This window comes from Podarcis vaucheri, assembly GCF_965113315.1.
Source record: "Podarcis vaucheri genome assembly, chromosome: 1".
Taxonomy (NCBI): Eukaryota; Metazoa; Chordata; class Lepidosauria; order Squamata; family Lacertidae; genus Podarcis; species Podarcis vaucheri.
The window spans coordinates 96,065,903-96,092,968 of NC_138759.1; the positions used below are offsets into that span (position 1 = coordinate 96,065,903).

At 43.0% G+C, this 27,066-nt stretch overlaps 2 protein-coding genes across 3 annotated transcripts in view; one reads left to right on the top strand and one right to left on the bottom strand.

Moving 5' to 3' along the window:
- Positions 1-608: 608 nt before the first annotated feature.
- Positions 609-17,730, bottom strand: LMLN (leishmanolysin like peptidase). Of its 2 annotated transcripts, none has more exons than XM_082235435.1 (17): positions 17,541-17,730; positions 13,085-13,182; positions 12,662-12,692; positions 12,027-12,109; positions 11,664-11,781; positions 9,527-9,702; positions 8,897-9,002; positions 8,552-8,646; positions 8,089-8,206; positions 6,683-6,790; positions 5,525-5,601; positions 4,396-4,506; positions 4,110-4,242; positions 3,393-3,552; positions 3,036-3,166; positions 2,426-2,639; positions 609-2,079 (listed from the first exon to the last, which is right to left on the bottom strand). In XM_082235435.1, exons 1-17 carry the CDS (start codon positions 17,697-17,699, stop codon positions 1,979-1,981), a joined length of 2,019 nt encoding a protein of 672 aa, XP_082091561.1. In that variant the 5' UTR covers positions 17,700-17,730; the 3' UTR covers positions 609-1,978. The 2 variants fall into 2 exon arrangements, with proteins under 2 accessions (XP_082091561.1, XP_082091562.1); XM_082235436.1 differs by lacking the exon at positions 17,541-17,730 and adding an exon at positions 17,041-17,477.
- A 3,152-nt stretch (positions 17,731-20,882) lies between these two features.
- PARP14 (poly(ADP-ribose) polymerase family member 14) overlaps positions 20,883-27,066 on the top strand; it is a 56,463-nt gene continuing 50,279 nt past the window's right edge. The window contains exons 1-5 of the mRNA XM_082236027.1: positions 20,883-21,377; positions 23,209-23,342; positions 24,323-24,356; positions 24,566-24,763; positions 26,146-26,415. Coding sequence (XP_082092153.1) covers positions 21,182-21,377; positions 23,209-23,342; positions 24,323-24,356; positions 24,566-24,763; positions 26,146-26,415 — 832 coding nt within the window. The 5' untranslated portion in view covers positions 20,883-21,181. The remainder of the gene's footprint in view (positions 21,378-23,208; positions 23,343-24,322; positions 24,357-24,565; positions 24,764-26,145; positions 26,416-27,066) is intronic.

Consider the following 27,066-nt stretch of genomic DNA (forward strand, 5'->3'; position numbering starts at 1 on the left):
CCCTCTCAAATGCTTCAGTCAGCTTTCTCATGCTTCAGGTAGGAAGTAGTTTACTGACTAGCTGTATTCACACAAACCCTCTTTGTAAAAATAAGGTTTATTTTAAGAAAAGAAATCTAGCAGGCACTATTAGAGCAGGGGCGGCCAACCTTTAGCTCTATTTGGACCCTTGGCCATCCAAGCTATGGTCCAGCATCTGGTTAGCCACAGGTTCGCCACTCCCAATGTACTTTCTTCAAAGAGACTGCATTTCTTGTTAATGGAAGAGTTCCCCTGATTCCACTCAAGTTTCCGATCTCACGATGCTGATCAGCCTGCTGCCACTGCACACTTTTTGAGAGGACTGGAAGATTTAGGTAAGCATTTGCTTCTCCTAGTGCAGCACTGCTTTAAATGGATCAGGATGCTCAGCAGGACCAGGTGTGACCCCCTCCAGTCCCAAGACAAAACCAATTTGTGCCAGTTGCAAGAAAGGAAAGTTATCAGAACTATGATCCCTGAGGGTTTTTCAGTCTCACGGGAACAGATTCTTCATCTACAAGTACAAGTTGCTCACTGACTGACTTTTAGCAATTTCCTGGTGGCACAAGCAGCATACTTAAAAAAAGAAGAAGAAAGTTTACAAGTCTTCATGTACCCAACATAATTGAGCTCAGCAATTCTTTCACCCTAGAAGCAGAATAGGGCCCCTGATAATAGAAACCCACATTTTGGCCCCAAAGGTGTCAGTATGGAATCTGTAAGTATCACAGTTTGGTGTTGTTGTTTTTAAAAGCCCCCTCAAATTTAATTATGAATTCAGTGATTTCACTCTTCCTCTGGCCTACTCACCTAAGTGTGTGGAAAACACCCCCTAAGGACTGGCTGTATACCAGCATTTGAAGAAGGCCAATGCAGTGAAATGAACATTCATGAATGAGGGCTACTCCTTTCTTCAAATTACCTTGTAAGAAACTGAACATGAGTAACCTAACCCAAAACAAGTTTACTTAGGAATGTTCAATCCTAAACATGTTTGCTAGGATGCAAATCTTCCTAGCAAGTATGCTTAGGACTGAAGGCTTAAGTCCATCGAAATTACAGCATAATACTTTAGTTTAGTGGTTGGTCTTCAACAAGTTAAGGGGAGATTAAATATTTTCATTATTTAGACTATCAAAAGTGCATGATGTGCAGCTATTGAAAAGTTCCTCCATATTCTGAGCAGCAGATACTTCAGAGAATACAGTGGTACCTCAGGTTACAGACGCTTCAGGTTACAGACTCCGCTAACCCAGAAATAGTGCTTCAGGTTAAGAACTTTGCTTCAGGATAAGAACAGAAATTGTGCTCCGGCGGCGCGGCAGCAGCAGGAGGCCCCATTGGCTAAAGTGGTGCTTCAGGTTAAGAACAGTTTCAGGTTAAGAACGGACCTCCGGAACAAATTAAGTACTTAACCCGAGGTACCACTGTATCTTCAAATCACCAGAGTGTACAAAGCAAATAACAGTTCTGGAAGCATCCTAAAGCTGTACCAAAAGGCTAACTCTTTGGATACATCTGCAAGAATCCATAAAGCCACACTAGGCTCAAGTTATTAGCAATGATGACGACTTATTTTCATGGCTTTTAAATTAAAGGAAACTCTGAGGTATATCTCTAAGGATGCCAAAAAATCTGCTACCAGTCTCAGAGAATTCTGCCTATCAAGAGTGCTCCAGACCAGTGGCAACATAACACTACTGACGTTTTTGATCCCCACAATTTGTTCCCAATGTAAAAACAAAACTGTAATACTGGCACTTATTGAGATGACGCTGTAAACTTCGCCTCTCTCGGGATGGAGGCTGTTTCTCCAGCACCTTCTGCCTGTGATCAGCCGGCCTTCTTGCCACAAGGCAGGTGGAGATGTGTTTGCTCTTCCGGATAGCTGCCTTTGAGAAGAACTCAAATGGAGTGTACTCTAAACGTAGTCTATGGGGTAACCTGGGAGCCCAGTTTAACTCCATGCACAAAGAAGAAATCCAGCCAGTAGCGGAAGCAAGTTCGCCATCAATAGCCACAGGGTTACTACCAGGCTAGGGGAACAGGAACACAAATCTAAAATAAATGTTAAAATGGTATTAGCATAGTTTAAGTACTTCTGCAGATGCTGTTCAAAATAGTCCTTGACAAACAGGAATAGAGGCAGATGCTCTTTGAGTATCTAAACTTTAATTCATCGTTTTTCCAAACTAAAGAAAAAGAAGGAGGGGAAAAGAGTTTTCCAAAGCCTAATTGTCTGTTTTGGTCCTGCTCTCCTCCTCTAAAACCACCGTAGTGTAAAAAAGTGAACTAGTTCTCCTGTTTGCTAGGAATATAATTCTGAAAATGCTACAAAGAACATCACAGCAAAACAAAACAAGAACTCTCTATTTCACTTAATGACTTTTGAAGGGTTGCTTACCAATAGATGTGAGTCTTGTTAAATTAGCAACTGGAGGAGGATCCTGCTCAGGTGGGCAGAAATCGCAGAAGTCTGAACACGCTGGGCAAATTAGGTTCCCAATATGTACCCATCCATTCATCTGAATATTCACTGTTAGGATTTGACCTGAGCGACTGCACAAATATGACTCATCCTTGACCCAAACAGTCAGCCCACGGGGAGAACAAGAAACCTAAGAAATAAAGTTGGACTAGCTAGATTATTGCAAGCATTTATTTAATTTTTAAACCAAGTCCTTTAAGAGACATGTTGCTTGTAGTCGAGCTTTCAAAAGGAAAAGCTAGAACAATTTGTGAGTACCTTCACTTGTTTGCATGCAGATTTGGAAGATGACAGATTGTTGGTCAGGCCATGTAAGGGGGTATCTGCTCACTTTAGAGACTTATACTGTTGGCATAAAACTAATGGGCATGAGGTAGGGAGATATTTTGACTTCCACATGACTATCAGGTCTAATACAATTAGATACAAATATAGAAACATGTAATGACTAGTTAAGAGCAATAATGATTTCTAAACAACACAACTTTACAAAATGCAACCTTAAACTAAGAGCTCCTGCAGTTACCTGGTAACAGCCACTGCCCCAGTCAGGGTAACTGAGTTTCTTTCTGCATTGTTCCATAACAAAAGCTGACTTCTGAATGAGACACACAGAATTTGGTCCATATTTCTCTGCACCATAGTTTTTGAAAGGATCTAAAAAACCAGGAAAGTACTGTTAACACATACTGTGGACTGCTGACCAGCTTCAGACTGTGATTTCAGATCCTAGTTTCTGAGCCTGAAACAAGCTGGGTAGACTCAGATACAGGTGCAACATGACAACCATGGTTATGCTAAAGAAGCTATGGGTTTCCCTTACATTGGAACCCAAAATTTCTGAAATATATTAAAGGAGAAACTAAACACAAAACCAACTGACCTGGTTGATTTTCGAGTATTCTACAGTCTGAACTTCGCTGAAATTCACCACTTAAGTGCCAGCTAAATTCCTGACTGAACGGACAGAAGTCAGCAATTTCAACAGACCCACCATAATAAGGCAAATCTTCTGATGGTACCCCATAAAGACGGTCAAAATACTGCAAAAGATACAGTGACAGAGGCAGCTATAAAGGTAGAAGAAGCACAGTCATATCATCATCATCACCATCACCATCACCTGGTAGTAATAGCAAACTTTTACAACAATGTCAGAAACCCACATTCCATACATTGTATTCATGTTAAAGAGAACCAAAGCACAAAGCTATAGTTGCTACTGCCATTAATAATTTTTATTTTAGAAACAACAGCATTGCTAAGTACTGCACATACAAGTCTGCTATGCACGATAAATGCATTCTCTTTTGACTGTGTGTTGTCTGAACCCTAAACTACGGTTAATCTTAACTATGGTGAGTAGAAACAAGCCAGCTGCTTAAACTATGATTTAAAGTTGATTTGTTTCAACAAACTACAGTTTGCATGTGATCCGACAACAAATCAAACTGAATCTAAAATGGAAGCAAAAGCTTCCAAATTCTTCCTTGTGGTTGCACTGGAAGAGGAGGAGGAAGTGCCCAGCCCCTCTGCTTGTTCTCATGTCTGAATGAGACTGGTGGTTCATAGAATTCACATAGAGTCACACCCTTTATACCTGATATTCCTGAGGCAGCTGTTGTGGGAATTTCTGTAAATTGCACACTGCCACTGCTCTTTGGTCCTGTCTACAGGTTAGCTGCAATGGATTAGTCCGCAGAGTGTCACAATATGGATCCACCAATTCTTTCCTGTGAATAAAGTTGAAAACCTCAATAAGGGAACTGTTAAAAAAATTATACAACACTTAACAAAAAAACCAGTACTAACCAGACAAACATTAATAGGCTATTGCAATGCCAGTGGCATCACATACCATGCAATCTAAAGAAACGTATTCTTACCTTCTCCTCTTATGATCAATCCAAAACTTACAGCTTTTCATCACAAAGTCACAGCCTTTATCTCTGCCCCAATCAAGCTTTTCTGCCATGTTGTAATTGGCTTTATACCAGCTGTAAACATATGTTGAAACAGAAATGCTATTATTACACATCTGGACAGTCAGCAAAAAGTTATTTCAAAGCTCTTGCATGTGTTAATCAAGCTACCCGATATGAACCATTTCCTAATGCAGGTAGGGTAACTGAAAGAAAAGGCAGATGCATTTCCACAAACAGGCACACGTATTGTCGCCTCCAAGATTGCTGCTCCTCTTTTGGCTTAAGAAGCGAAGCCAAAAAATGGAATTGCTCTTCTCCTTCAATGAAGGAATAAACAATGAAGGGGGGGGGGATTTCAATAGCTAGAGCTAATGCCACTCTAAGGTAATTCAAATCTGACTAGTTATTGCCAGCCTTTTCCATCCCCCATTATCCACCTTCAACTGGAGGGAAATGCTCGAGAATTACAATTAGTTCAGGAGTATCCTTAATTTGAGGGACGCAGGTGGTGCTGTGGGTTAAACCACAGAATCTAGGGCTTGCTGATCAGAAGGTTGGCGGTTTGAATCCCTGCGATGGGGTGAGCTCCCGTTGCTCGGTCCCTGCTCCTGCAAATCAAGCAGTTCAAAAGCACAAAGTGCAAGTAGATAAATAGGTACTGCTCCGGTGGGAAGGTAAACGGCCTTTCAGTGTGCTGCTCTGGTTCGCCAGAAGCGGCTTAGTCATGCTGGTCACATGACCCGGAAGCTGTACGCCGGCTCTCTCAGCCAGTAAAGCGAGATGAGCGCCGCAACCCCAGGGTAGTCTGCGACTGGACCTAATGGTCAGGGGTCCTTTACCTTTTATCCTTAATTTGACTATATAATTTCACATTGCACTAGTAGATAAATGGAAAATGAACGGAGAAATTTTGATTTTAATTTCATGTCAGCAACAATATCAACAAAATGATTTGCATAGAAATGTTGCATTGTTTCCAAAGCCTAAAATTCAAACACCTCCAACTACATAAGTTTCTTAACTATGTATTTAAGATCTGTCCAAACAAGGCATATTTATGAGAAAACCAAAACCAACTATACATCCTTACCCAGTGTCTTCCATTAATGCCAAAGTGATGCGGGAGAAGACCCTGTTCTGAGTGTGCGATCCAGTCATAGCTTCATTCTGAAAGTAACCACCCAAGAAACCAGTAAACTTCATGAACAGGAACTCATTCCTCGTTTTGGGGTTGGGGAGAAGAAAGAATGTGTACCTTTGGGCATAAACACTTATTACATAGGCCCATTAATTGTTTCTAACATTTTCTTGGTTATTTCATTTAGGATCCCTCCCCATGAAACGGTCTGAAGTGATTTACATGTATGTGCTATCCCTGGGCCAATTCAGGTAAAGTTTGGGATAGTCTTCATCTCCACTTAGGAGGCTTGATGGTATAGGATTCAATAGGTGTTTAAAGCCAGTGAAGAAGGCACCTCCTGGGTTTATAATGGTGTGCTTTCCAAAGGGTAGGCACTACCACACTAGACATCTAATTCCCACACTGTATGGGACAGGCTTCCTGATGAGCTGATATCTGCAGGAGGCCCTCTCATCACTGTAAAAGTCTATAAGCTGACTACAGAATGAGGAGTTGCATGTAGTCAAACACTAGGGGACTGCCCTAAATTGCTCCTCTGGTACTGCTCATTTAAAACAAATGGTAAGAAATGGCAGAGTGGAAAGGTAAAGAAATAAAGACAAAGGTAATAATTACAATATATATTCTTTATATATTCAATATATATTCTTTATAATGCATGGTATTCTTTCACAAAGCAAGCTGTACCAGTGGCGTAGCGTGGGGGGTGCAGGGGGTGCCGGCCGCACCGGGCGCAACATCTGGGGGTTAGGGTTAGGGGGCGCAAATCCACGGGTTAGGGGGCGCAAATTACTTGCCTTGCCCCGGGTGCTGACAACCCACGCTACGCCACTGAGCTGTACTGCTCCTCTTTTAAAAACTGTTTTATACAATCCCATTTTATCTAGATTGCAGTGAGTGCCCAATTAACAAGTTCTAAGGGAAAGATTAAATAAAAATCTGATGATGGGGGAGGGAATCTTTCCAGTGATAAATTCTACTTTTAAACTTTCATCAATCTGTCGTCCTGGAGACAAAGTATCCAATATCACAAAAACCTGCATTTCAGTTTATGATCACCTCGCAAAAAACCCCAATAGCTACTGTATTATAATTAGCTGTACTGACCTCCAACAATCTCTTTTCCCAATGATTGAGCTCTGTACCCATGCCACCTTGATTTTCAAGTTCCATCCCCTCTAGAAATTGACATCCAAAGTGTTTTCGGGCCTCCTCCTTCAAAAAAGACGCACCAGAAGACCGCTGTCAAAATAATTAGCAATACCCTTCCTTGAGAATCAAAACTAACCCCCACCCCCACATATTTTAAGTTCCTAGGAGGGGCTTCCTTCATCTTGCACAGATTTCCAATGAAAAGGGTCCCCCAAATCTTCTTCCTATATGTGTTGAAATGTAAGGCTGCTATCACAATGTGGTTCACATGACTGGCAAGAGGCAGCCATGCTGAACAGCAGAACAGACAGGCAAGCAAGCAAGCAAGCAGTGTGGGTGGCAGGGGCCCCAGGCAAGATGTTTGGGAAGAGAGGCGCTTCATAGAGGGATTTGCCCAGCAGCTCCTTGAAGTGCTTCCCCTGTTAAATACAGCTGCCGCAAGTGTTAATGGCGGGAGGAGGCACTTTAGAGAGTGGTTTTGGGCAAAAAAAAGCTCCTCCTTTAAAGCTTGGGGTGAGGGGAAGGGCGAGATGTAAAGGGAGGAGGGGTTACATATACATGAAGAAGGGAGTATTGTCAAAGGGGTTGGTGGGCAGGCGAGGTTAGTGAATGGAGCGAGCCGGAGATGGAAGCTGCTAGTAAGAAATACTATTTAAAGTTCATGAAGCCGATAATAATAATAATAATAATAATAATAATAATAAAGTTTAACAATTAATTCACCTATGTGAAAAACATAACATGTTCTGATCTCATAAAACCCATAATTTAAAGTCTTCCGAATGATTCGGTTATTTGAATCACTTGGAGGATAAAAAGCATATCTAACAGGTAGCTACGCAAGCCACAATGTGAACAGGCTTTTGCCCAACTTCCTTCTGCTTTAGTAGGCTGAAGGAATACAAGCAGCAACCCAGTCTGCTGAAGTTTTGTGTCTGTGCTGTGGCTTCATGCCACTCAGGTTCTATGGCGGCATGATGGCAGCTTCCATGCACAGCTTGAGATCTTTCCTTTAGGTCTCTCGTTTCTTTGAACTGACATCTTTGGCACACCTGCGATATCCGGAATCAACCCCACTCCCATGTCTGTGGGTGGCCTTGTTCTGGTGCTCTAGTAGTTGGAAAAGGGCCAGCCACTTTACTATTACAAGGATTGATCATTTTGCTAATGAGAATTATTCCTTTTGACATGCATTATTTTACCAGTAAGCAGCTTGCCAGGGATACTGGGAGTAAGCTATTCCTATAATTCTCAAAGTGCTAGATAAACCTCCTAAAGGAGGCAAGGCAAATTGTGTAGATGTCCTTATCTGGGGAAGTTAAGTTAGATTTATTCTGATAAAAAGTGAAAATGATACTTACAACTACTTTAGGAGTTATCAGAAGGAATACATTGTGAAGCAGTTTCTTATTGCCCCGTACATCCCATAACCGTACAGCGCTATTTACTACTTTATTGCTCCATTGATATACACCAAGGCTGTAAGGAAGGCAGACTGAATTAACTTGACTGGCAAGCAGAATCAATTCTAAATATGATCAACAGGCTGATATCAGCAAATGTTAAATGCATTTAAAAAATAATAATATTAAACGTGATAACTGTGAAGCTCATGACAGCTGGCTATGAAAGAGGACATGGAAGAAAAATCAGCCAAGGAAACAAACCAACTGAGTCGCAAGGTATTAAAATGTTGACAAAAGAATTATTTCGCAACTATGTCACATCACTTCCTTCAACAAAACTACATAGATTCACAAAGTCCAACATAGATTTCAATATATACATAGATTCATAAAGTCCAACATAGATTTCAATATATACCTTTCATTAAAGGGTGGCAATCCATTTTGAGATGGGGCAGTCAAAGGATTTCCATCATCATCACGATAAAATGCAAACAGCCCAGCAGAAAAACCCTTTTAAGGCAATGCAAAGTCATTTATATTATTTATCATCAACAACATAAGAAAACATGTTTTGCCTAGAAGTTAACAAACCTCAAAACAACAAAAAAAAGTTGTCTGAAAGTAAAATAAACATACAGTGTAGGCTAAGTTCACATCTATGTCTTTTAGAAGAGAAACAAAAACAAGTATTTTTTTTGCACGGTACAACACAAAGATGTTGCTGGTATTTTAGATGAATGCAACAAATAACATATCTTACCAGTGCATGAATGATTTCATGTTTCACAGTGGACAGCATGCCAGGAAATTCTTGAGCTTGGGTTGAAATCATATTCGGACAAAGATTAGCATACCCTGCAATTGGCCTGGGAAATAATGAAAAATATATTTCTATAGAATAAAAACTTCACCGTCTTAGGAACATGCTAAGCTTAATAAATGAATACAAACAATGTGCACTCAACAACAACCAAAAATCTAAATTTAGAATGCTAAAGCGCGTAAGCAATTGTAGTTTCACCATTTACACAATGGGCAGCAGAGTGAAACATGCTTTCACTCAACCCCCATCGGACCACAAATTAAATAGATTTTGATCATGGTATTGCTAGTAAAATCCCTTAACAAAGAGAAGCAAACAATAGAGATGAAGAGTGCAACATCTACTTTAGTAGGCGATTCTTCTAATTTCATGATTCAGGCTACAAACACAGGCATCTACTGCTCAAAAAAGGAAATTAGAATAGACAATTCTAGTTCCATTAAAAATTAAGTCATTAATTTGAGCAGCGCAGTTCATCTAGTAAGCTGGTCAGTTAAAGCCACCTTTGGAAGTCATTACACCAGTACACTTAGAAATGAAAGTTAATTTGGAGGGGGGAAATGTTACCTGTCCATATCAGCTTCTAGTTGACAGTATGCTGCATATGCAATAATATTTTCTTGGCCACACCTTTCAGTAGTCAGAGCACTAACATATAACACAAAGTCAGCATCTCGAACCCCTTCTTGGTCTCTTACACCAACAGGCCCACAATCCAGCATTTCATTACACGCCCTACATTGCTGAGACAATAAATTCAGAGGAAATTCGTTTCAAACAGACATAATTTAACAACTGTCTTCAGTCTAACAGAATAAATTTGGTAACCAACTGCTCAGAGTTGAGGCACTGAAATCAATGGCCATGACTAATTTATAGAATCAAAGAATTGTACATTTTGAAGGGACCACAAGGGTCATCTAATCCAACCCCCTGCAAGGCAGGATTATTTTGCCCAACAGGGGGCTCAAACCCACAACCCTGAGATTAAGAGTCACATGCTGAGCTAGCCAACTGAGCTAGCCAGCCATTTAATAGGCCTGCTCTGAGCATGACTTAGATACAACCTATCCTCTTTCTATTTTTCTGACGGAAGAAAGATATTAAGACAATGATTTGCCACACTTATGATTGATTTTGTAATACTGCTCACAGCCAATATCCAAAGGGTATAGTTGCACCTGATTATTTTTTAAAATAGCTTTTGAAAGCTATACCCTCCCAGAATCCACAAGTGCTTTTTAAGAGCCCAAAGTTCAGAAAATGGCAAGGTGTGTGAGGACCAAATGAAATTGAAATAGAGAATGACATTAACAAATGATAATCATTTCTTTCAGCTTTTCTTTTGGAAAGCACTCATGCCTACTAAACTGTCTTCCAATCCAGAGACACCCTTCAGATTGTGAAAGTGAGGTGTGGTGTGTGTGTGTAGCACATAGCTGTCAACGTTTCCCTTTTTAAAAGGGAAATTCCCTTATTCCAAATAGGATTCCTTGCAAGAAAAGAGAAAAGTTGACAGCTATGGTGTAGCATCTGAAGATGGTGTAGTACATGATATTGTGACATCTTATTATCATTGCCCATATGTAGATTGTACAAAGCACATCGTCTACTATGGTCTACATGCACTGTGGTTAGCCTTAATATCTGGTGCCAGAGAATTTACACTGGGCAAGATATATGATCACTCTTGATCTGTTCAAGGTTTTTAAAAATACAGCTTTCATCCGGTTTATCCAGCTGTTTTGTTAACTCAAGGAAAACTAAGGAAGTAAACACTGTAAAGTGTAATACAGGGACTGCCCAAAACTTATTTTATTTAATGAAACTGAAAAAAAAAAACCATTCAGGTCCATTTAAAAACAAGACATTAAAACTGAAAACAATTTTAAAAAGTAGCCAAGGTCCATCAACATAATATACTTTTGAGTGTTACTGAACCCCACAATTTCTCTGCACTCAAGCTGAAAATTCAATCCTCTCACCAATCTGTTGAACTCAGCTCCTAGTCCTCTCATCCCTGTTGATTCGCAACATTATTTGCTCTTCTTAACTTCACTTCGCTTGATGCCACTGACTGATTTGCCTTGATACCACAGTTAAGTACCAAAGGAAATGGAATCTTCTCATTGTGATACTATAACGGGATTTAAGATTCTACCCTTGCAAGTGACGACTGGCACAGTTGACTCACAACTTCTGTTCAGAAATTTGCTACTTATAAGAGCTGCTATGTTTTTTTCCGGCCAGGGATGTTAACTGTGGATACATAGTGCAACCATTCTCATGTGCTAAGAATTAAGATATTTTTATTTGTCCAGGAATTTGGATCATGAAGTGTTATTTGTGCTACAGAGCTTTATTGCTGCTCTCCATTGAATTTCATTTGTTCGGTTTAGGATTGGTTTTATTATGATTATAGTATTATATAATTGTAAGCTGTTGTTGTAAGCTGCCCTGTGCTCCATTTTGGACAAAGGCTAGGGTGTAGATCAATCAGATGAAATCAAATCAAAGGAAACCTTGCTCAAAGGAACATGTCCCAGTTGTTCCTTTAAAGTCCTGCCCTTACCTGCCCCTCATGTATGATATCAGGTGCAGGGCAGGTAGGCATGGCTTATTGAAAATGAAGGATGCCTGAAAGGCCATCTTCGAACCATGAACTGGAAGTTCCCCACACCTGGGCCGCCGAGGACTGAATTACCTGCAGGTGTTCCTCAGGAACTGTGACTGGACCACACTTTGTATATTCTGCACATGCTTTTCGGCAGTATCGGTGAGGGTCATCTTTCTTCCTTAAATATTCATTTGTAACACACTGTCTTAAAACAAATCAGAATTACAGATTTAGTTATCAATGAAATGGATGCATAGAATAAAGCCACATAACAGAGAAGCTAGGTATACCAATGTAACCAAGTTAATTTACTTATCAGAATGGGATTACTCTTAGTAGGGTTTTTTAGGTGGGTGGGTGGGAACAATTCTGATCTACAGGCAGAATATAATCTTAAATACAGATTTATGTTGACATTTACTATTAAACAACACTAAACCATATACATACCTGCTTAATAGAATGGTACCAGTAGGTTTCCGTACTTGAAATGTCTTCTCTAAATAGGAAATAGCTTGCGGGAAAAGCTTATTCTAAATGTGCAGAAAAGAAAAGTCTCTTTACACCAAAAAGAGAGAGAGATGAAACTAGATTCTAAAGAATGAAGTCCCAAGTCTCACTTACTAAGTATATTTTCACAGCTTTGAACTGAATGAGATAAGCATAAAGAGATGCTGATTTTATTGTATTATCAGACAATACTCATGTATCCTGAACTTTAACAAAATCTGCAGCAAAACCCTGGCTAGTGCTAACACCACACTTATCATTTCTGTAGTTCTTAATGCTGCTTTTGGTTAAAGTTGCCAAGGTAAGGAAGAGTGGAAATTGCACCAGAGAGAGAGGAGGAGGGGAAAAGTCAGTTTGCTGCTGATCACATAGCCGTGGTTAGGAGAACACACAATGTGAGGTCTGCACAAATTTCAAAAACAGTTTCAGATATGGAGCAGGAAAGCTGGTTAGAAAAGTTAGAATACCACTTGCAGTCACGGATCATTCAGACCAGTGGATTGGCGCAATTCAACTAGAACTCCTTTCAGCAATAGACATGACTGACATACATGCAAGAAGGAAGAGTCACATACCTTTATAAGGTGTTTTTTTTCAGGTGGCAATCTATGAAGAAAGAAAACAATAAGGGGAGGGAATTGTTTCTTTTCTATTTGTATGAAATACTATCATCAACCAATCACTTTCCACCTATAAAACCAGTTACTCCAGACTCAGTCCTGCAACACAAATCTGTCCCCCTTAGCTACGTATTCCCTATTGCCTTGCCTACTTGTTTGGTGAGGAAAGCAGAAGGGGGACAGGTCTTCCTAGCTATCAGCTAATTCTCCAGTACAGGTAAGATGTCCTCAGGTTGGACATGAGCTCTCTCTAGTGCTCGAATGCAGGAACTAAAAACTGATGGCATCTCCACATGTGCGGAGAAATACCTCTCAGGTAGGACCAACAGCCCCTTCCCACTCAGAATAAGAATTTTAGAAGGCTGCCATTATACTTACTCCTCAATACTTTTGTCATATACTGTCTTAATTCTTAGTTGTTCATCCACATTTCTCTTTATAACACGATTTTCCTTAAGATAAACTTTATAGATAACCTAAATAAAGAATAAATAGATTTGACTCAACAAATAACATGTATAACTTTTTTCAAAAAATATAAGAAACAGATGCATCTATCAGATTTATTTACTAGTTTCCTTTGCACACACACCCTTTACTATAAAGTTCCAGGGTTATAACAATAAAAAACAGTAATAGAAATGACACGGCTATTTATTTTGCTTGATGCTGAGAAAGCATTTCACAAAATATATTGCTGGGTTCTTTTTGTTGCTTTGGAAAAGTTTGGGTTCCCTCAAGAGCTTATGAAATAGATTATTTCATTTGATTAAGAGAGAGGAACAAGTCAAACCTGCCCTCTTTTTTGATATTCAGTTTGTGTCTAGAACTGGTATTTGTGCAATTAAGCAGAAAGACAAATTCAGGGCTTTGTACACGGACAAGTAGAATTTAAAAATGGCTACATATACAGATTATGTTTTTTAAAAAATTAGGTCTCAATAATCTATATAAGAATTAATAAAAATTATTAATTTTGGTGAAATTTCTGGCTAGTTGTTAATCAGTCAAAATCCAAAATAATGCCAGTAGGCACTATAAATCTATGTAGTTTATGTGCTAATTGGTAATTTTGTTCATGCCATGGTTGTAACATATTAAAGCTCAACTAATGCCTATGAGGGGGAGGATGTGGCTTGCTCCCCTCCCCACCTTGGGGAGTGTGTATGTGCATCCTGCCTTATAAAAGCTAGCCGGGAAGGACTGGGCGATGGGCTTCGTGGGGTGGTGAATGCTTCCCTCCTTGAGGGAGCCTTCTCAGACCCGCTGAAAGAGGCGGTTATTAAACCGCTTCTTAAAAAACCAACTTTAGATGCGGCCACGATGGCCAACTATCGCCCAGTCTCAAATCTTCCATTCTTGGGCAAGGTGATTGAGCGAGTGGTTGCTGAACAACTCCAGGCACGCCTGGAAGAAGCGGACCATTTCGATCCCTTCCAGTCGGGATTCAGGCCTCATCATGGGACTGAAACTGCCTTGGTCGCACTGGTTGATGATCTCCGGTGGGCTAGGGACAAAGGTGAGAGCTGTTTCCTAGTTCTGCTGGATCTCTCAGCAGTGTTTGATACCATTGACCATAACATCCTTCTGGACCGTCTTGAGGGGCTGGGAGCTGGGGGCACTGTCATACAGTGGTTCCGCTCCTTTCTCCTGGGCCGTGTTCAGAAAGTGGTGGTGGGGATGAGTGTTCAGACCCCTGGGATCTCACTTGTGGGATGCCTCAGGGTTCTGTCCTCTCCCCCATGCTTTTCAACATTTACATGCAGCCGCTGGGAGAGATCATCAGGGGGTTTGGGCTGGGTGTTCATCAGTATGCGGATGATACCCAGCTCTACCTCTCTTTCAAATAAGAACCAGTGAAGACGGTGAAGGTCCTGTGTGAGTGCCTGGAGGCGGTTGGAGGTTGGATGGCGGCTAACAGATTGAGGTTGAATCCTGACAAGACAGAAGTACTGTTCTTGGGGGACAGGAGGCGGGCAGGTGTGGAGGATTCCATGGTCCTGAATGGGGTAACTGTGCCCCCGAAGGACCAGGTGCGCAGCCTGGGAGTCATTTTGGACTCGCAGCTGTCCATGGAGGCACAGGTCAAATCTGTGTCCAGGGCAGCTGTTTACCAGCTCCATCTGGTACACAGGCTGAGACCCTATCTGCCTGCGGACTGCCTCCCCAGAGTGGTGCATGCTCTGGTTATCTCCCGCTTGGACTACTGCAGTGCGCTCTACGTGGGGCTACCTTTGAAGGTGACCCGGAAACTACAACTAATCCAGAATGCGGCAGCTAGGCTGGTGACTGGGAGCGGCTGCCGGGACCACATAACACCGGTCTTAAAAGACCTACATTGGCTCCCAGTACGTTTCCGAGCACAATTCAAAGTGTTGGTGCTGACCTTTAAAGCCCTAAACGGCCTCGGTCCAGTATACCTGAAGGAGCGTCTCCACCCCCATCATTCTGCCCGGACGCTGAGGTCCAGCGCCGAGGGCCTTCTGGCGGTTCCCTCATTGCGAGAAGCAAAGCTACAGGGAGCCAGGCAGAGGGCCTTCTCGGTAGTGGCGCCCTCCCTGTGGAACGCCCTCCCACGAGATGTCAAAGAGAACAACAACTACCAGACTTTTAGAAGACATCAGGGAAGCTTTTAATGTTTGATGTATTAGAGTATTTTAATATATATATTTTTTGGAAGCCGTCCAGAGTGGCTGGGGAAGCCCAGTCAGATGGGCGGGGTACAAATAATAAATTATTATTATTATTATTATTATTATTATTATTATTATTATAATGCGTCCTTGGAGCGGTGTGTTGCTTGTCACTGTTGCATATTGCTGTTCCCCTGTAGCCGTTTTTCCTTGGCATATGTGGCTGCCAGCTGCAAGTGTGGGGTTGTAATCACTGTTTGGGAGTGCCAGTGTGTGCCTGTGTGTTTGTTTACAGTTTCATGCTGGGGCATGCTTCTGGTGCATATGTGTTGATGACTGGTCATGAACAAGTAGAGCAGGTTGTGTATGCCTGGTGGAAGGTGGCAGGTTTGGCTGGTGCTGGCAGGGTTATTATACATGCCGTGGGTGTCTGTGTCATCTGGCATGTAGGCACAGCCTCTCTGGTGGGGGACGGGGACGGGGGACGACAGTTGGATGAAGAAGTTTTTACACCACCAGCAGATCACTGGTGGCTACAAAACATGGCAGAGTCTGGAAGTTGTTTCGGATTATTATTATTTTTACAAACTTTACTGAAAACCTTTAGAACTATTACCAAACAACCTGTTGTCTTCCAGGACAAATACATGTACAGATGTTAAGTCTTGTATGGAGCCATCTACATGGCATCAAAGCAGACTTTAAAAATATTTTCCTTTACAGATTAAGCTCACATCCACAGGCTATACGTCTATCTAAAACAGAGCTTTCCAAACTTTTCATGTTGGTGACACACTTTTTAGACATGCATCATTTCGTGAAACAGTAATTCAGTTTTGCATTATTTCGCAAAACAGTAATACAGTTTTACTAGCAAACCAGAGGTTAAACTAACCCCTTTCCAGCCCCAAGAGGAGCATGGGGAGTGTACCTACACCACAGCTGACACACTAACGTGTGGTGACACACAGGCTGCTGTGATTGAGACGGAAAAGAGATTCCCGTACAGTACTGTTAATAAACAATATAAATGCAGACCATATGGAGTCAAATCCATTTTTTTTTGTTATTCCACTTATCACCCTCCAATGATGAGCTGAGCATTACATAAGTGCTATATTTCACACATCAAGTTTCTATGGTGGGAGGGAGTCAACCCCCCCCATTGGAAGCAACTATTTGTCTTGTTGCTAGGCGTCTTACAGCTTAAACTTCTCTGTTAGGCCATAATCTTATGTACGCTTAATTAGGAGCCAAGTCCAATTGAATACACTAAAATAAAATCACATAAACAGGATAAGATTTTCTATTAAATCCATTACCACTGAAAATATCAAGCATTTTTACAAACCAAGTTTTCTGTTAGAGAAAAGTAATGACCATGGGATCTTAATGGGTGGGTAATAACAAAATAAATAATACGATTATTTCCATTTTTAACTTGTGCTATGGGGTGGTTTTTTATGGGGTGGTTTTTTTTTAAGTGCATCATTAGTTTAGACGTCAAGAGAATCATTTGTGCCATAAATGGTGGCAATAGTACTGAGAAGAATTAAAGAACAGAGCATAGCGGCTTCCTTCAGAAAGAAAACTAAGCCTAGCTTCTAATCTCAGTATTTTGTCAATTGGATCACCTTGGCTTTCTACAATAAAGCAGAATAGGCTGAGTCGCCGAAAACAACGGGAAAAGGACGTACCTACCCCGCGAGGTAAATACCAAAACTGTAGAGCCATTTCCATTGCCTTTAACATAATGACAAAAAATATCGGAGCGGCACGGCTTAAAGCTATTTTCCCATAACGTTTCGCGGTCCTCCTTAGGAAAAAATAAGTTGCTGGGATGCGTGGAAGAGACAACGGGCACCAACCAACAGGTTACTGCTTTGCTGCAAACCGCGACACGCATCGGCATTCCCAAACGAAGGATCCCAAGGAAGAGGAGGAGCGGAGAGTTTTAAATCAGATTTCCGAAACCGGTCCCCACCATCCTCACTTGCATTCAAAGCAGGGACTTTTACGAGCACAAATGCGAAAAACAGGCAGAACAGGCGGCCGACAACGCTGCAAACGCGGCAACCGACGGAAAGATGCGCGGAAGCCAAAGGCGAGTCCTAACCATCATTGGCATCCGCAGGTCGAGGCGGAGACCCCGTGTCGCCCTCTTACTCCCCCCCCCTCCCGCTTCCAAAGACCCGCCTCACCTCCCTGGCGCTGGGGATGCGGTGGTGACACACAGGGGCAGAAGCAGCAGAAGCTGGGCCGCAGCCAAGCAGAAGCAGCACCGCGAGGGCGGCGGGGAAAGCGGAGAACGGCCGGGGAGAAGCTTGCAGAGCCCGCCGCCTCTTCGCTCCGGCCGCCATCTTGACAGCGGCCTTCGCTACCGCCGTCTCTCCACGGGCAAGGTCGGTTCCCCCTTCCCCCGCGAGCCAGTAAGAGAGCGCGGAGCTGAGAGGAGAGCGGTCCTATTGGTCGTACCTCTTTACGGGGCGGGGCGACAGCATGAAGAGAGGAAAGGAGAAAGGGCTGGGGGGAGTCCGTGACGTCACGCTCAGTACTGCAAGCCCTGCCAATTAAGAAGAAGGCGGGGGAAAACCCTGCCGCCGCAGCCTGATTGGATGTCACTCTAAAGGGTAGGACGTAAACTGGCTGGGAGGTGGAATGAGGCATAAATATTCGCAGGGGTTTGGAGAAATTAGGTGAAAGCAGAGCTAGAGATGTGAGGCGCGTCTGGTGCGCCCCGTGGTTTCTGGGACGGGGAATTCGAATTTGACGAGGCTATAAAGTAGTCAGTGCCTCATCTCTCAAATTCGAACTGAGGAAGGGGGGGAAGAGTAAAACTCATTCGTCACCCTGAACGTCAATTACAGGATTGCTTTTATTTTTAAATTTCAAAAATAGGCTTATAACTGGATTTCCATGCCACAAGCATTTCATTGTAACCATGCACAATTAAAATAGGTAATAAAGTAACCCCATTATGAAAATGCAGTAGTTAAAGCAGGAGATTTGGGTGCATGCAGGTGTAAACAGGTGTACCTTCAATACTCTTGTATTCTAGTTAGCAGTGCGTCCCATAAGAGCGGTGTCATCAGGAATAAAGGGGGTGGAAGCTGCCATATTTGGGAGGAGGTTTTGCTTGTGAATTGATTCTTCTGAGTGTAAAGTGTTAAGGTCACAGATCTGAGATATATTTGGACCTCTAGGCAGGAGTTTTCATTCATCATCTTTCTTTGTCTTTCTTTAGTTATGGTTCTACGTTTTGAAGCTCACTGGGGACCCAGAGGTTTTCAACCTTTTTGAGTCCCTGGCTCCCTTGACCAACCACCGTACATTCTTTCTGCGGCACCCCTGTGGGGCTCAGGAGCCCAGTTACGTCACCCCTGCAGAGCTGGCAGCCTCTCACTCTTTTTCAAACACCCTCCCTTGTGGAGTCTTCCCTCAGCCTCATCTCTTCTCCTTGTGAATCCTCTGGGCAGCTGCTGCTGCTGCCCCTGGTCTCTGAGTTTCCTCCCCTTGCCCCAAAGAGAGGTGCCTCTTCACACTGCCTCACAGAGGCCCGGGAAGAAGATGCCCTCAGTCTTTGTAGTCCAACAGAGACAGGGCAAAGGTGAATGTGAGGCCAGCTCCTTACCATGAGAGGCAGCAGTGGCTGCTACTGGGCCGGTATGGCAAAAAGGCTCTCCTTGAGCACCGGGCACTCAGCTCCCAGGCTAGGCATTGCACACAGCAAGCACAAAAAAGACCAATGCAGTACCTGCCTGGCCTCCCACTTGGCTGTCCATTCCCAATAGCAAGGGCCAGCAGATTAGCTGGCTGGGTTTACTCGCTCTCTTGCTTGCTTATTCCAAGGCTGCCTCAGCTCCTGACAACCAGCACCCCCTGGCCCAGCCCCAGAGCGCCTGCGGAGCTTGTAGCCACGACTGCTGCAACAAACAGCTGTGCACACCCTTGGGAGGCAGAGACGCGAGAGGGCATCAGAACAGGGAGGGAAGGAAAGAGGGACCCCTGACCATCATTCAAGGCACCCCAGGGTGCCACGGCACACTGGTTGAAAACCACTGTCTTAAGCTGTTGAACCTCAGTAAACTGATGGACTTTGCTGCCTGTGTGTGTGTTTAGTTGGACACAGCACTGGATTTTCTTTGCCTACTGCACATGCTACCAGCATGAGTTTGACCAAACTGCGGGAGGCAGTGGAAGACAGGAGTGCCTGGCGTGCTTTGGTCCATGGGGTCACGAAGAGTCGGACACGACTAAACGACTAAACAACAACAAACAACAACAACTGCACATGTCTGGGTACTCTGCTGCTTGGTTTTCCGTGCCTATGCGCTAGAGGTGATTGGATTTTGCACCAGCCCTGACCCAAGGCACCTTTAAACCATGCTGGCCTAGATGGAGAGGATGAACAAATGGACTCCAGCGAAGAAGGATGAGGGAATCCCCTGAAGGCAGCTTATCCAAGATCCTCCCAGGACTTTCCTCTCAATTGGCCTAAACTGGAGTATTGTTTGCTGTTTGAATGCCTGAAATATTTTTGCAACACACCCTCATCCCTGTCATTTATGTTGGGGTTGTGAAGGATGGTGTTTATGACTGGGAACCCTATTGCCATCACTATGCCTAGTGCCAGTTGTCATTGCTGGTTGGGGTTGATGGGAGCTGGCTCCCAACAGGATGTGGAGGGGCACATATTCCTCATCCCTGGAGGGGGGGGAACATCCTCCTTTCTGCCTCCCACCTCCCAATTCTGAGGTCCAATGACAATTCTGATACTTTGGGTTCAAAATTGAAAATTTGGCAAGATTATTGCACTCATGCACTGAACAACTAAAATAGATTATTTCACCTGACCTTTCAGGCTGGAATCCTATATCTCCTTGACCCATTAATGACCCCATTACTTGACCTATTAATGACACAGCATTTAGTAAAATAAAAATCGCTCTTAATAAAGTGCTTTTCTTTAAAAAAAAGAAAAAAGGCACTACCACATGATAACTAAAAGCTCCATCAGATCAGCCAAGGAATAGCCTTTGCATGTGCTTCTAATTTTCCTCTTCTTCAGAAGGGCTCACAACAAACAGTACTCTGAAATCTCTGACGCCATCTGGGGCTTTCCAAACTGAATTATTTTCATTTCCTCATTCGGCTTTCCAGCGAGCTAACGCTCCGCGGAGATAAAACAGCGGATGCGCTTCCACTGAACAGTTAGTTCAAGGATGTCGATGAAGTTTGAATTTCCCCCGTATCTTTTCCCAGAGGAATAATCTGATCCTAGAGACACACTTACACGGGAGCAAGTCCCATTGCATTCCGTGGGACTTACTTCTAAGTAGACATGATTGGCAAATATCACTGAGTGTTTTTTAGAAATGGATGATTCTCGGTTTCGCTCCGCCCCGTTGTAGTCCCCCCCCCCGTTATTTTGTTAATAAGGACTGGTCGGATAAAAAGACAGGATGTTCGAACGTTTAGGTAAGGAAGATAAGACGGTAAGGTAGATTAATCTCCAAAATAAAAGGTGCCGAAGCTGCTCAAGACTACTAGAAAAAGGAGCGTCCCCCTTGTAGACCCTTTACGACGTTATTTAGTATGTGCGCTCTGCACACGTTCAGATGCCCCCCTCCCTTAAGATAACGCGAAACTTTTCAGAAGTCAGCCGGGACGCGAGAAACAACTTCTAAGGCTGAGCTGTCTGTGCTCGGAGCAAAATGGGAAGGCTTGAAACGGAAAGGAGGGGTTATAGTGGGAACGAAAATCGAAAGTAAAACGAGTCTGCTGCTCTCTCTCTCTCTGCATTTGAGCGAGAAACTACTTCCAAGCTCAGCCATTTCCCAAGATGGCTGAGAGGGAGGAGGTCTACATTTTCCCAGTTTTGGTGGAAGCGAATTGGGGCTGCAAGATTTCCAAAAGTCTGAAGAATAAGCTTTTGCTCTACTTCCAGAGTTCGAAGAGATCAGGAGGTGGAGAGTGCAAGATCCTTGTGGAAGCCGGCAAGGAGGAGCGGGTAGTGGTCTGTTTCGCAGAGGAAGAAGGTGGGTTGGGGGGAGCTTGTTTGGTTCCCGACTTGTTGACAATATATGGGAGTAACTCAATATATTTATTGGGGAAAGGAAATAAATCAATCCCCATGGTGGGACGGTGCTCTGTGGGTGTAGAAATCCGTCTGATAGGGCGCTGCGTAGTATGCGTCTACTCAGAAGTAAGCCTCAGTGAAAGTGTTTTCTGTAACAAATAAAATGCATGGCGTTCTTTGACGTGTCCACTGCCTGCGCCCGCTGATTGAGGATGGTTCACCTTAAAAGGAGTTTTGATGACTCACTGCGAAAGATGAATATTCTTCGACTTTGTTTTAGTTAATACTGTATACAAGTCGCCAAGTTTTAGAAGGAGCCCTTCCAGTTGCAGAAATGGTGGCCTTGCAGCGGAAACGGAGAGAATAGCAGCAACCCCAGCACAGTTGTTTGTTTTTTTAAAGTATGAGAAAGAAAAACCAGGAGCCAAACAGATACCAGTACATGGTAGAGTAAGCTTATACATGCTTACGGGGGGAGTAATTTCCATGGTTCTTAATGGGGCTTCTGCATAGACATCTATAGGTTTGCCTCGAAAGAGAGGCTGAATTTTTTGTTTGCTTGAATAGTCTATTTGTGATTGCTTCTTAGCTTTCTTTTCCAGGAATCCATAAATGTTAAGTTTCACTTCTGGTTTCTAAACTCGGGACCCTCTTACATACTAGTTCTTTCTTTGTTTGTGGCTAGCAGTGTTCACTTCTTAAACCTGAAGTAAATAAAAAAATGTAGTATTTCGTAGTGAGGGGGTGCAGCCCCTTATTTTACTAACAATATAAGGCTGTTTACACCCCTCCCATTTAGTTTGCATCCTGAGGTTTCTCCCCACTAGTTTGGGAAGAGGTGCAGTCACTGTCCAGTTATTTCTTACAAAATCCTACATTTTGTATTTATTTATTTCACAACACGTACACTGCTTGATTGTAAAAAACACACACCTTCAAAGTGGTTTACAAAAGATAAAGCAGTAAAATCAAGAAAAAATTGCAACTCTACTACAAAAGTTAAAATAACACAATTTTAACTTTTATTGAGATTACAGTTACCTCAACTGTTGATTTACCTCAGCATCATTTGGATGCGTTTCTTCCCAAACCTGCTTCAATCTGAATTGAGAAAAAGAACGGCATAGCTGCAGCTGTGTCTACACAGTAGTGTAGACTTATTTATTTGAGTTGCGTGGAGTTCGTGGTTTTGGGTTAAGGCAAATAAATGCATCTAAACTTCCTTTCCCTTTTTAAAATACTTAGATTTCTAAGATGTGCCATTGAACAGCATGTATCAGGATTATGTACCTCCCATTTATTTCTGCTAATATAGGTGGAGGGCTGGTAAAGATTCCCATCAGAACGCCTCTACCAGTCAGAGGCCTGGTTCGCACACAAGCTAAATCATGGTTAAGTGTGAACAAGTAAGTGTGTGGGTATTTTGGCTTAGCATTGTGTCTGAACCCAGACTTGTGTGTTGCCTCACTCCAGGTAAATCATGAGCTGTAGTCAAAGCTTGTTCTGTGGCTTGTGACTCATGGTTTGTCTGAAGGAGACAACCCATGGGCCTGGGTTTGGATGTAATTCTAATGCAATCCGTGGTTTGCAGGATTGGGGAAGAAGCAAATCACTTGCCATTTCCCCTCTTGAATGCCCATGTAATTGCTTGCTCACAGTTTGACTTTTTTTAATGTGTGGATTAGGTGGCCCATTGATCTGACAGTATGAGGCAGGTTTGTGATGGTATCATACGGCTAAAAGCTAAGGTTATTTTGATACAATGATGGCTTTCCTGTTTTCCATTTTAGTGAGGCAGAGAGTCCTTAACATGAACAAGCATGAACTTGATGTGCCTGAAAAAAAGAAATTGAAGCTGGCCGTCTCCTTGCCTCCTGAGGCAGCAGCTGACGATGAGCCCCGGCAAGAACCAAATGCAAGTCTGGTAAATGTTACATGCAGTTCTACTCTGAAACTATTTGCATAGCCAAAAATCTTTTTTGCCTCTCTGCATTCTGATCACCCTAGGAGTGAATTTGCACTTGGGGAATAGTGTATATTGCATCTTCCATGCAGAAGCAATTCCAGTAGCTACAGAGGCTGAAACGTGACACAGTGATGGAGACCATGACTAAGAAGGGATGTATTGGTACAGTTACAGACGCTTCAGGTTACAGACTCCGCTAACCCAGAAATAGTACCTCAGGTTAAGAACTTGGCTTCAGGATGAGAACAGAAATCATACAGCGGCGGCAGTGGGAGGCCCCATTAGCTAAAGTGTTATCTCAGGTTAAGAACAGTTTCAGGTTAAGAATGGAACTCCAGAACGAATTAAGTTCTTAACCTGAGGTACTACTGTAATGTGATGTTCAAACTCTGTCCCCAAGAACTAGGATTCCCTGGAACCTTATCAAGAGTTCCGTGAATATCGGGAGTAGTAGAAAAGTTTCCTGAAAGGTAGCTTGTGTTCCCACTACTGTCCTCCTTCGGTTTATAGGAATGCATTGGGTACATTATCAGTTGGTTGGGGTGATAGTGAGGCTCAGCAGGCCTCGCAAATGCCCTGTGTAAACTCTAGGCCCTAGCATATGTCCCGAAATCCTTTTGCAGCAGCATTCAGGGGTCTGTGGCAGGTAGTCTGGAATTTATCAACATCAGTCAGTATGGAAAGAGTTCCCTGAAGTCTTGGACATTAAAACAGCAGCTTTAAATCATATCCATACTCGCTCAAAAGTAAATCCCATTATTCAATGAGACATACTCCCAGGCAGGTGTGCAGAGCACATGACTAAGGCTGACATTCTGTGTTTTCAACTCACATGGGTTTCTTGGATTGGTAGGACAGACCGTATGGAGGAATATTTCATTGTTTTACTCTGGGCAGAGGGTTTGCTTTCTGATGCCTTACTTTTGTCTTGCTTTCAGAAGCCTGTTACAGCTGAAGAACCCAAAGATCTGGGTAAGTTACTTTTAAAAATATCCTGGGAAGCAACAATGAGTTACTTTTTGTTTTTATACAAGCCTTGTAAGTATGCTTCTTTCTGGGAAAGAATATTCAAATTCTGCTATTTGGAGAACTTTTTCTTTTCTTTTTTTTAACTGGGATGGGTTTGGCTGGTTTGTAGTCAGTGTTAGGAAACATTGTCTTTCTTTGCCTTTTGATTCTAGAACTTCCAAAAGATGTGCCAGAAAAGTTGGTGACCCAGGAAGAATTCAATGAAGTGGTAGTGACGCCTGTGGGGAACGAACTTGAGCTGGAGACTATAGAGATGTACTTCGAAAGTAAGAAGCACTCTGGCGGGGGTCCCATTAAGTCCTGCCTTAAAGAGGGAGAACAATTCATCATCACCTTTGCAAACAAAGAAGGTATCTTTAGACAGGGCTTGTTGCATATATTACAACGGGTGGGGAACCTCAGACCCATGAGCCAAACGTGCCCCTCGGCCTTTTCCCAGATCACTTCCTCTCCCCAAGCCATTTTTGGTTGGCTGGAATGTAGCCTACGGAACAAAGGAATAAATTGCCTCTACTCCCCTGCTCACTTTTGCCTCTGGTCCTGCTCGCCCCTGCAGTGTGCTTTATGTGGGGCTGCCCTTGAAGACTACTTGGAAACTTCAATTGGTCCATGCATTGCCGGGACTAGCTGACCCTCTGGATTCCTTCCAGCTGTGAAAACACAGCAGCCAGGTTACTGGCTGGAATTCCATTTAGATCTCACAATCCTTGTTTTAGAACAGCTACACTGGTTGCCAGTTCATTTCTGGGTTCAGTTCAAGGTGTTGGTGTTTAAAGCCCTAAAAGACTTGGTCCTCAGATACCTGAAAGACTGCCTCCTTCCCTACAGGCCCTATTGGGCACTAAATTTGACAAAGGAAAACCTCCTGGTTGTTCTACCACCCTCAGAATTTCACGCCAGCAGTGGTGGCCTGGGAGAGGGCATTCTCGGTAGTGGCCCCTAACTCCCCACAGAGGTGTATCTGGCACCACCATTCTGGCAAATGCTGAAGATTCACTTTTTTACCCTGGCCTTTGACACTTGAGATGTATATTTGGAGGACTCATTTTATTTTCAGTTGTTTTTAATACATTCGTACCTTGGAAGTCGAACAGAATCTGTTCCAGAAGTCCTTTCGACTTCCAAAACGTTTGGAAACCAAAGCACGGCTTCTGATTGGCTGCAGGAATCGGAAGCCCCGTCAGATGTTTGACTTCCAAAAGAACGTTTGCAAACCGGAACAGTCACTTCCGGGTTTGTGGCGTTTGGGAGCTAAAATGTTTGAGAACTAAGCTGTTTGAAAACCAAGGTACAACTGTACTGTATTTCAGTTGTTGTGATATGCCTTGAGATCTTAGGTGGAAGGGCTGGTAATAAATTATAATAGTAATAACAACAACAACACTGATATTTTATGTAACCTGCCCTGGGCTCAACAGGCTGCTAGTATGAATAATGAATAAATTAAGCAAGTGTTTATTCTCCATTTTAAACCATCACCTACCGTGAGCCTTGGTGATGAGAGGGTGCGAAAATACAATAACCACCTTAAATATTTTCTCCACATGCTGGGCCAGAAGCTTGAAATGGGATCTTGGGCTGAAGGAGCATGGTGTGAGGAGGCAGGGAATGTGTATGCATCAAGAATATGCCGACACTGTCCAGAATAATAAGGTTTTTCTAGTGGGTGATATTTTGTTCAGGTACCTGGAATATGAGGTTGTCATTATTCTTTGTGCTTCTTTCCAACTAGATGCTCGGGAAGTTTTGAAAAGAGAGAGTCACGTAGTAAATAAAACTGCACTTCAAGTCAGACAGCCCCAGCAGGAGACCGCCCAAGCTGCGTCGCAGATGTCGGCTTCTCTCGCTGTTGTTCAGAATGATTTGCAAGAGCCCGTAGAAGAATGCATGCTAGTTCTGTTGGTAGAAAACACCAGTGGCTTATCAGAATCGGACAAGGATTTCACTGTGGAAATTTTGCCGGAGCTCAGTGCTGCTGTACTCAGTTTCATCAAGCCTATAGGTAAGAGAGAGAATGGATAAAAGGTACTAAATAAGGTCTCCTCCCCGCCCCCCTTTTAAAGGAGCCAGGCAATTGGAAAAGGAAAGGAAAACGGGTTTCTACTCAGCGTTGAACTTGTTGGAACTTGCCCCATAATGTTTAACTTGGGAATAGGGCACAGGTTGACCTCTAGATGTAGCTGGTCTCTATAAGACCCTTCATCCCCAGCCAGGGATGATGGGAGCTGCAGTCCAGTAATATCTGGAGCGCCACAGGTTCCCTCTCCCTAGCAGAAGTGATGGGGCTCTGGTAATGGCAAGCCCTTGAGAGTATCCCTTCTGAAACTCAGCAAATGTCTAAAACCTTTGCTTCGTTCAAGCATGCGGGTTCCTTCCTGAGACAGTGCTTGCCACCTGCCATGTTTAGAAATGCTTGTGTTAAAAATGACATCCTAAAATTTATCTACCACCGCCTAATGCACCAATGCACCTTTTTGTCTGTTCGAAAGCTTTAAAAAATTGTGTTTAGCCCAGGCCTGCCAAGCTTTTAGCCCCATAGATGTTGCGGAACTACAGTTCCCATCATCCCTGGCTGTTGTACATGCTTGCTGGGGCTGAGCAACATCTGAAGGGCCAAATGTTCCCCACCCTTGAACTCACCGATGCATTGGTT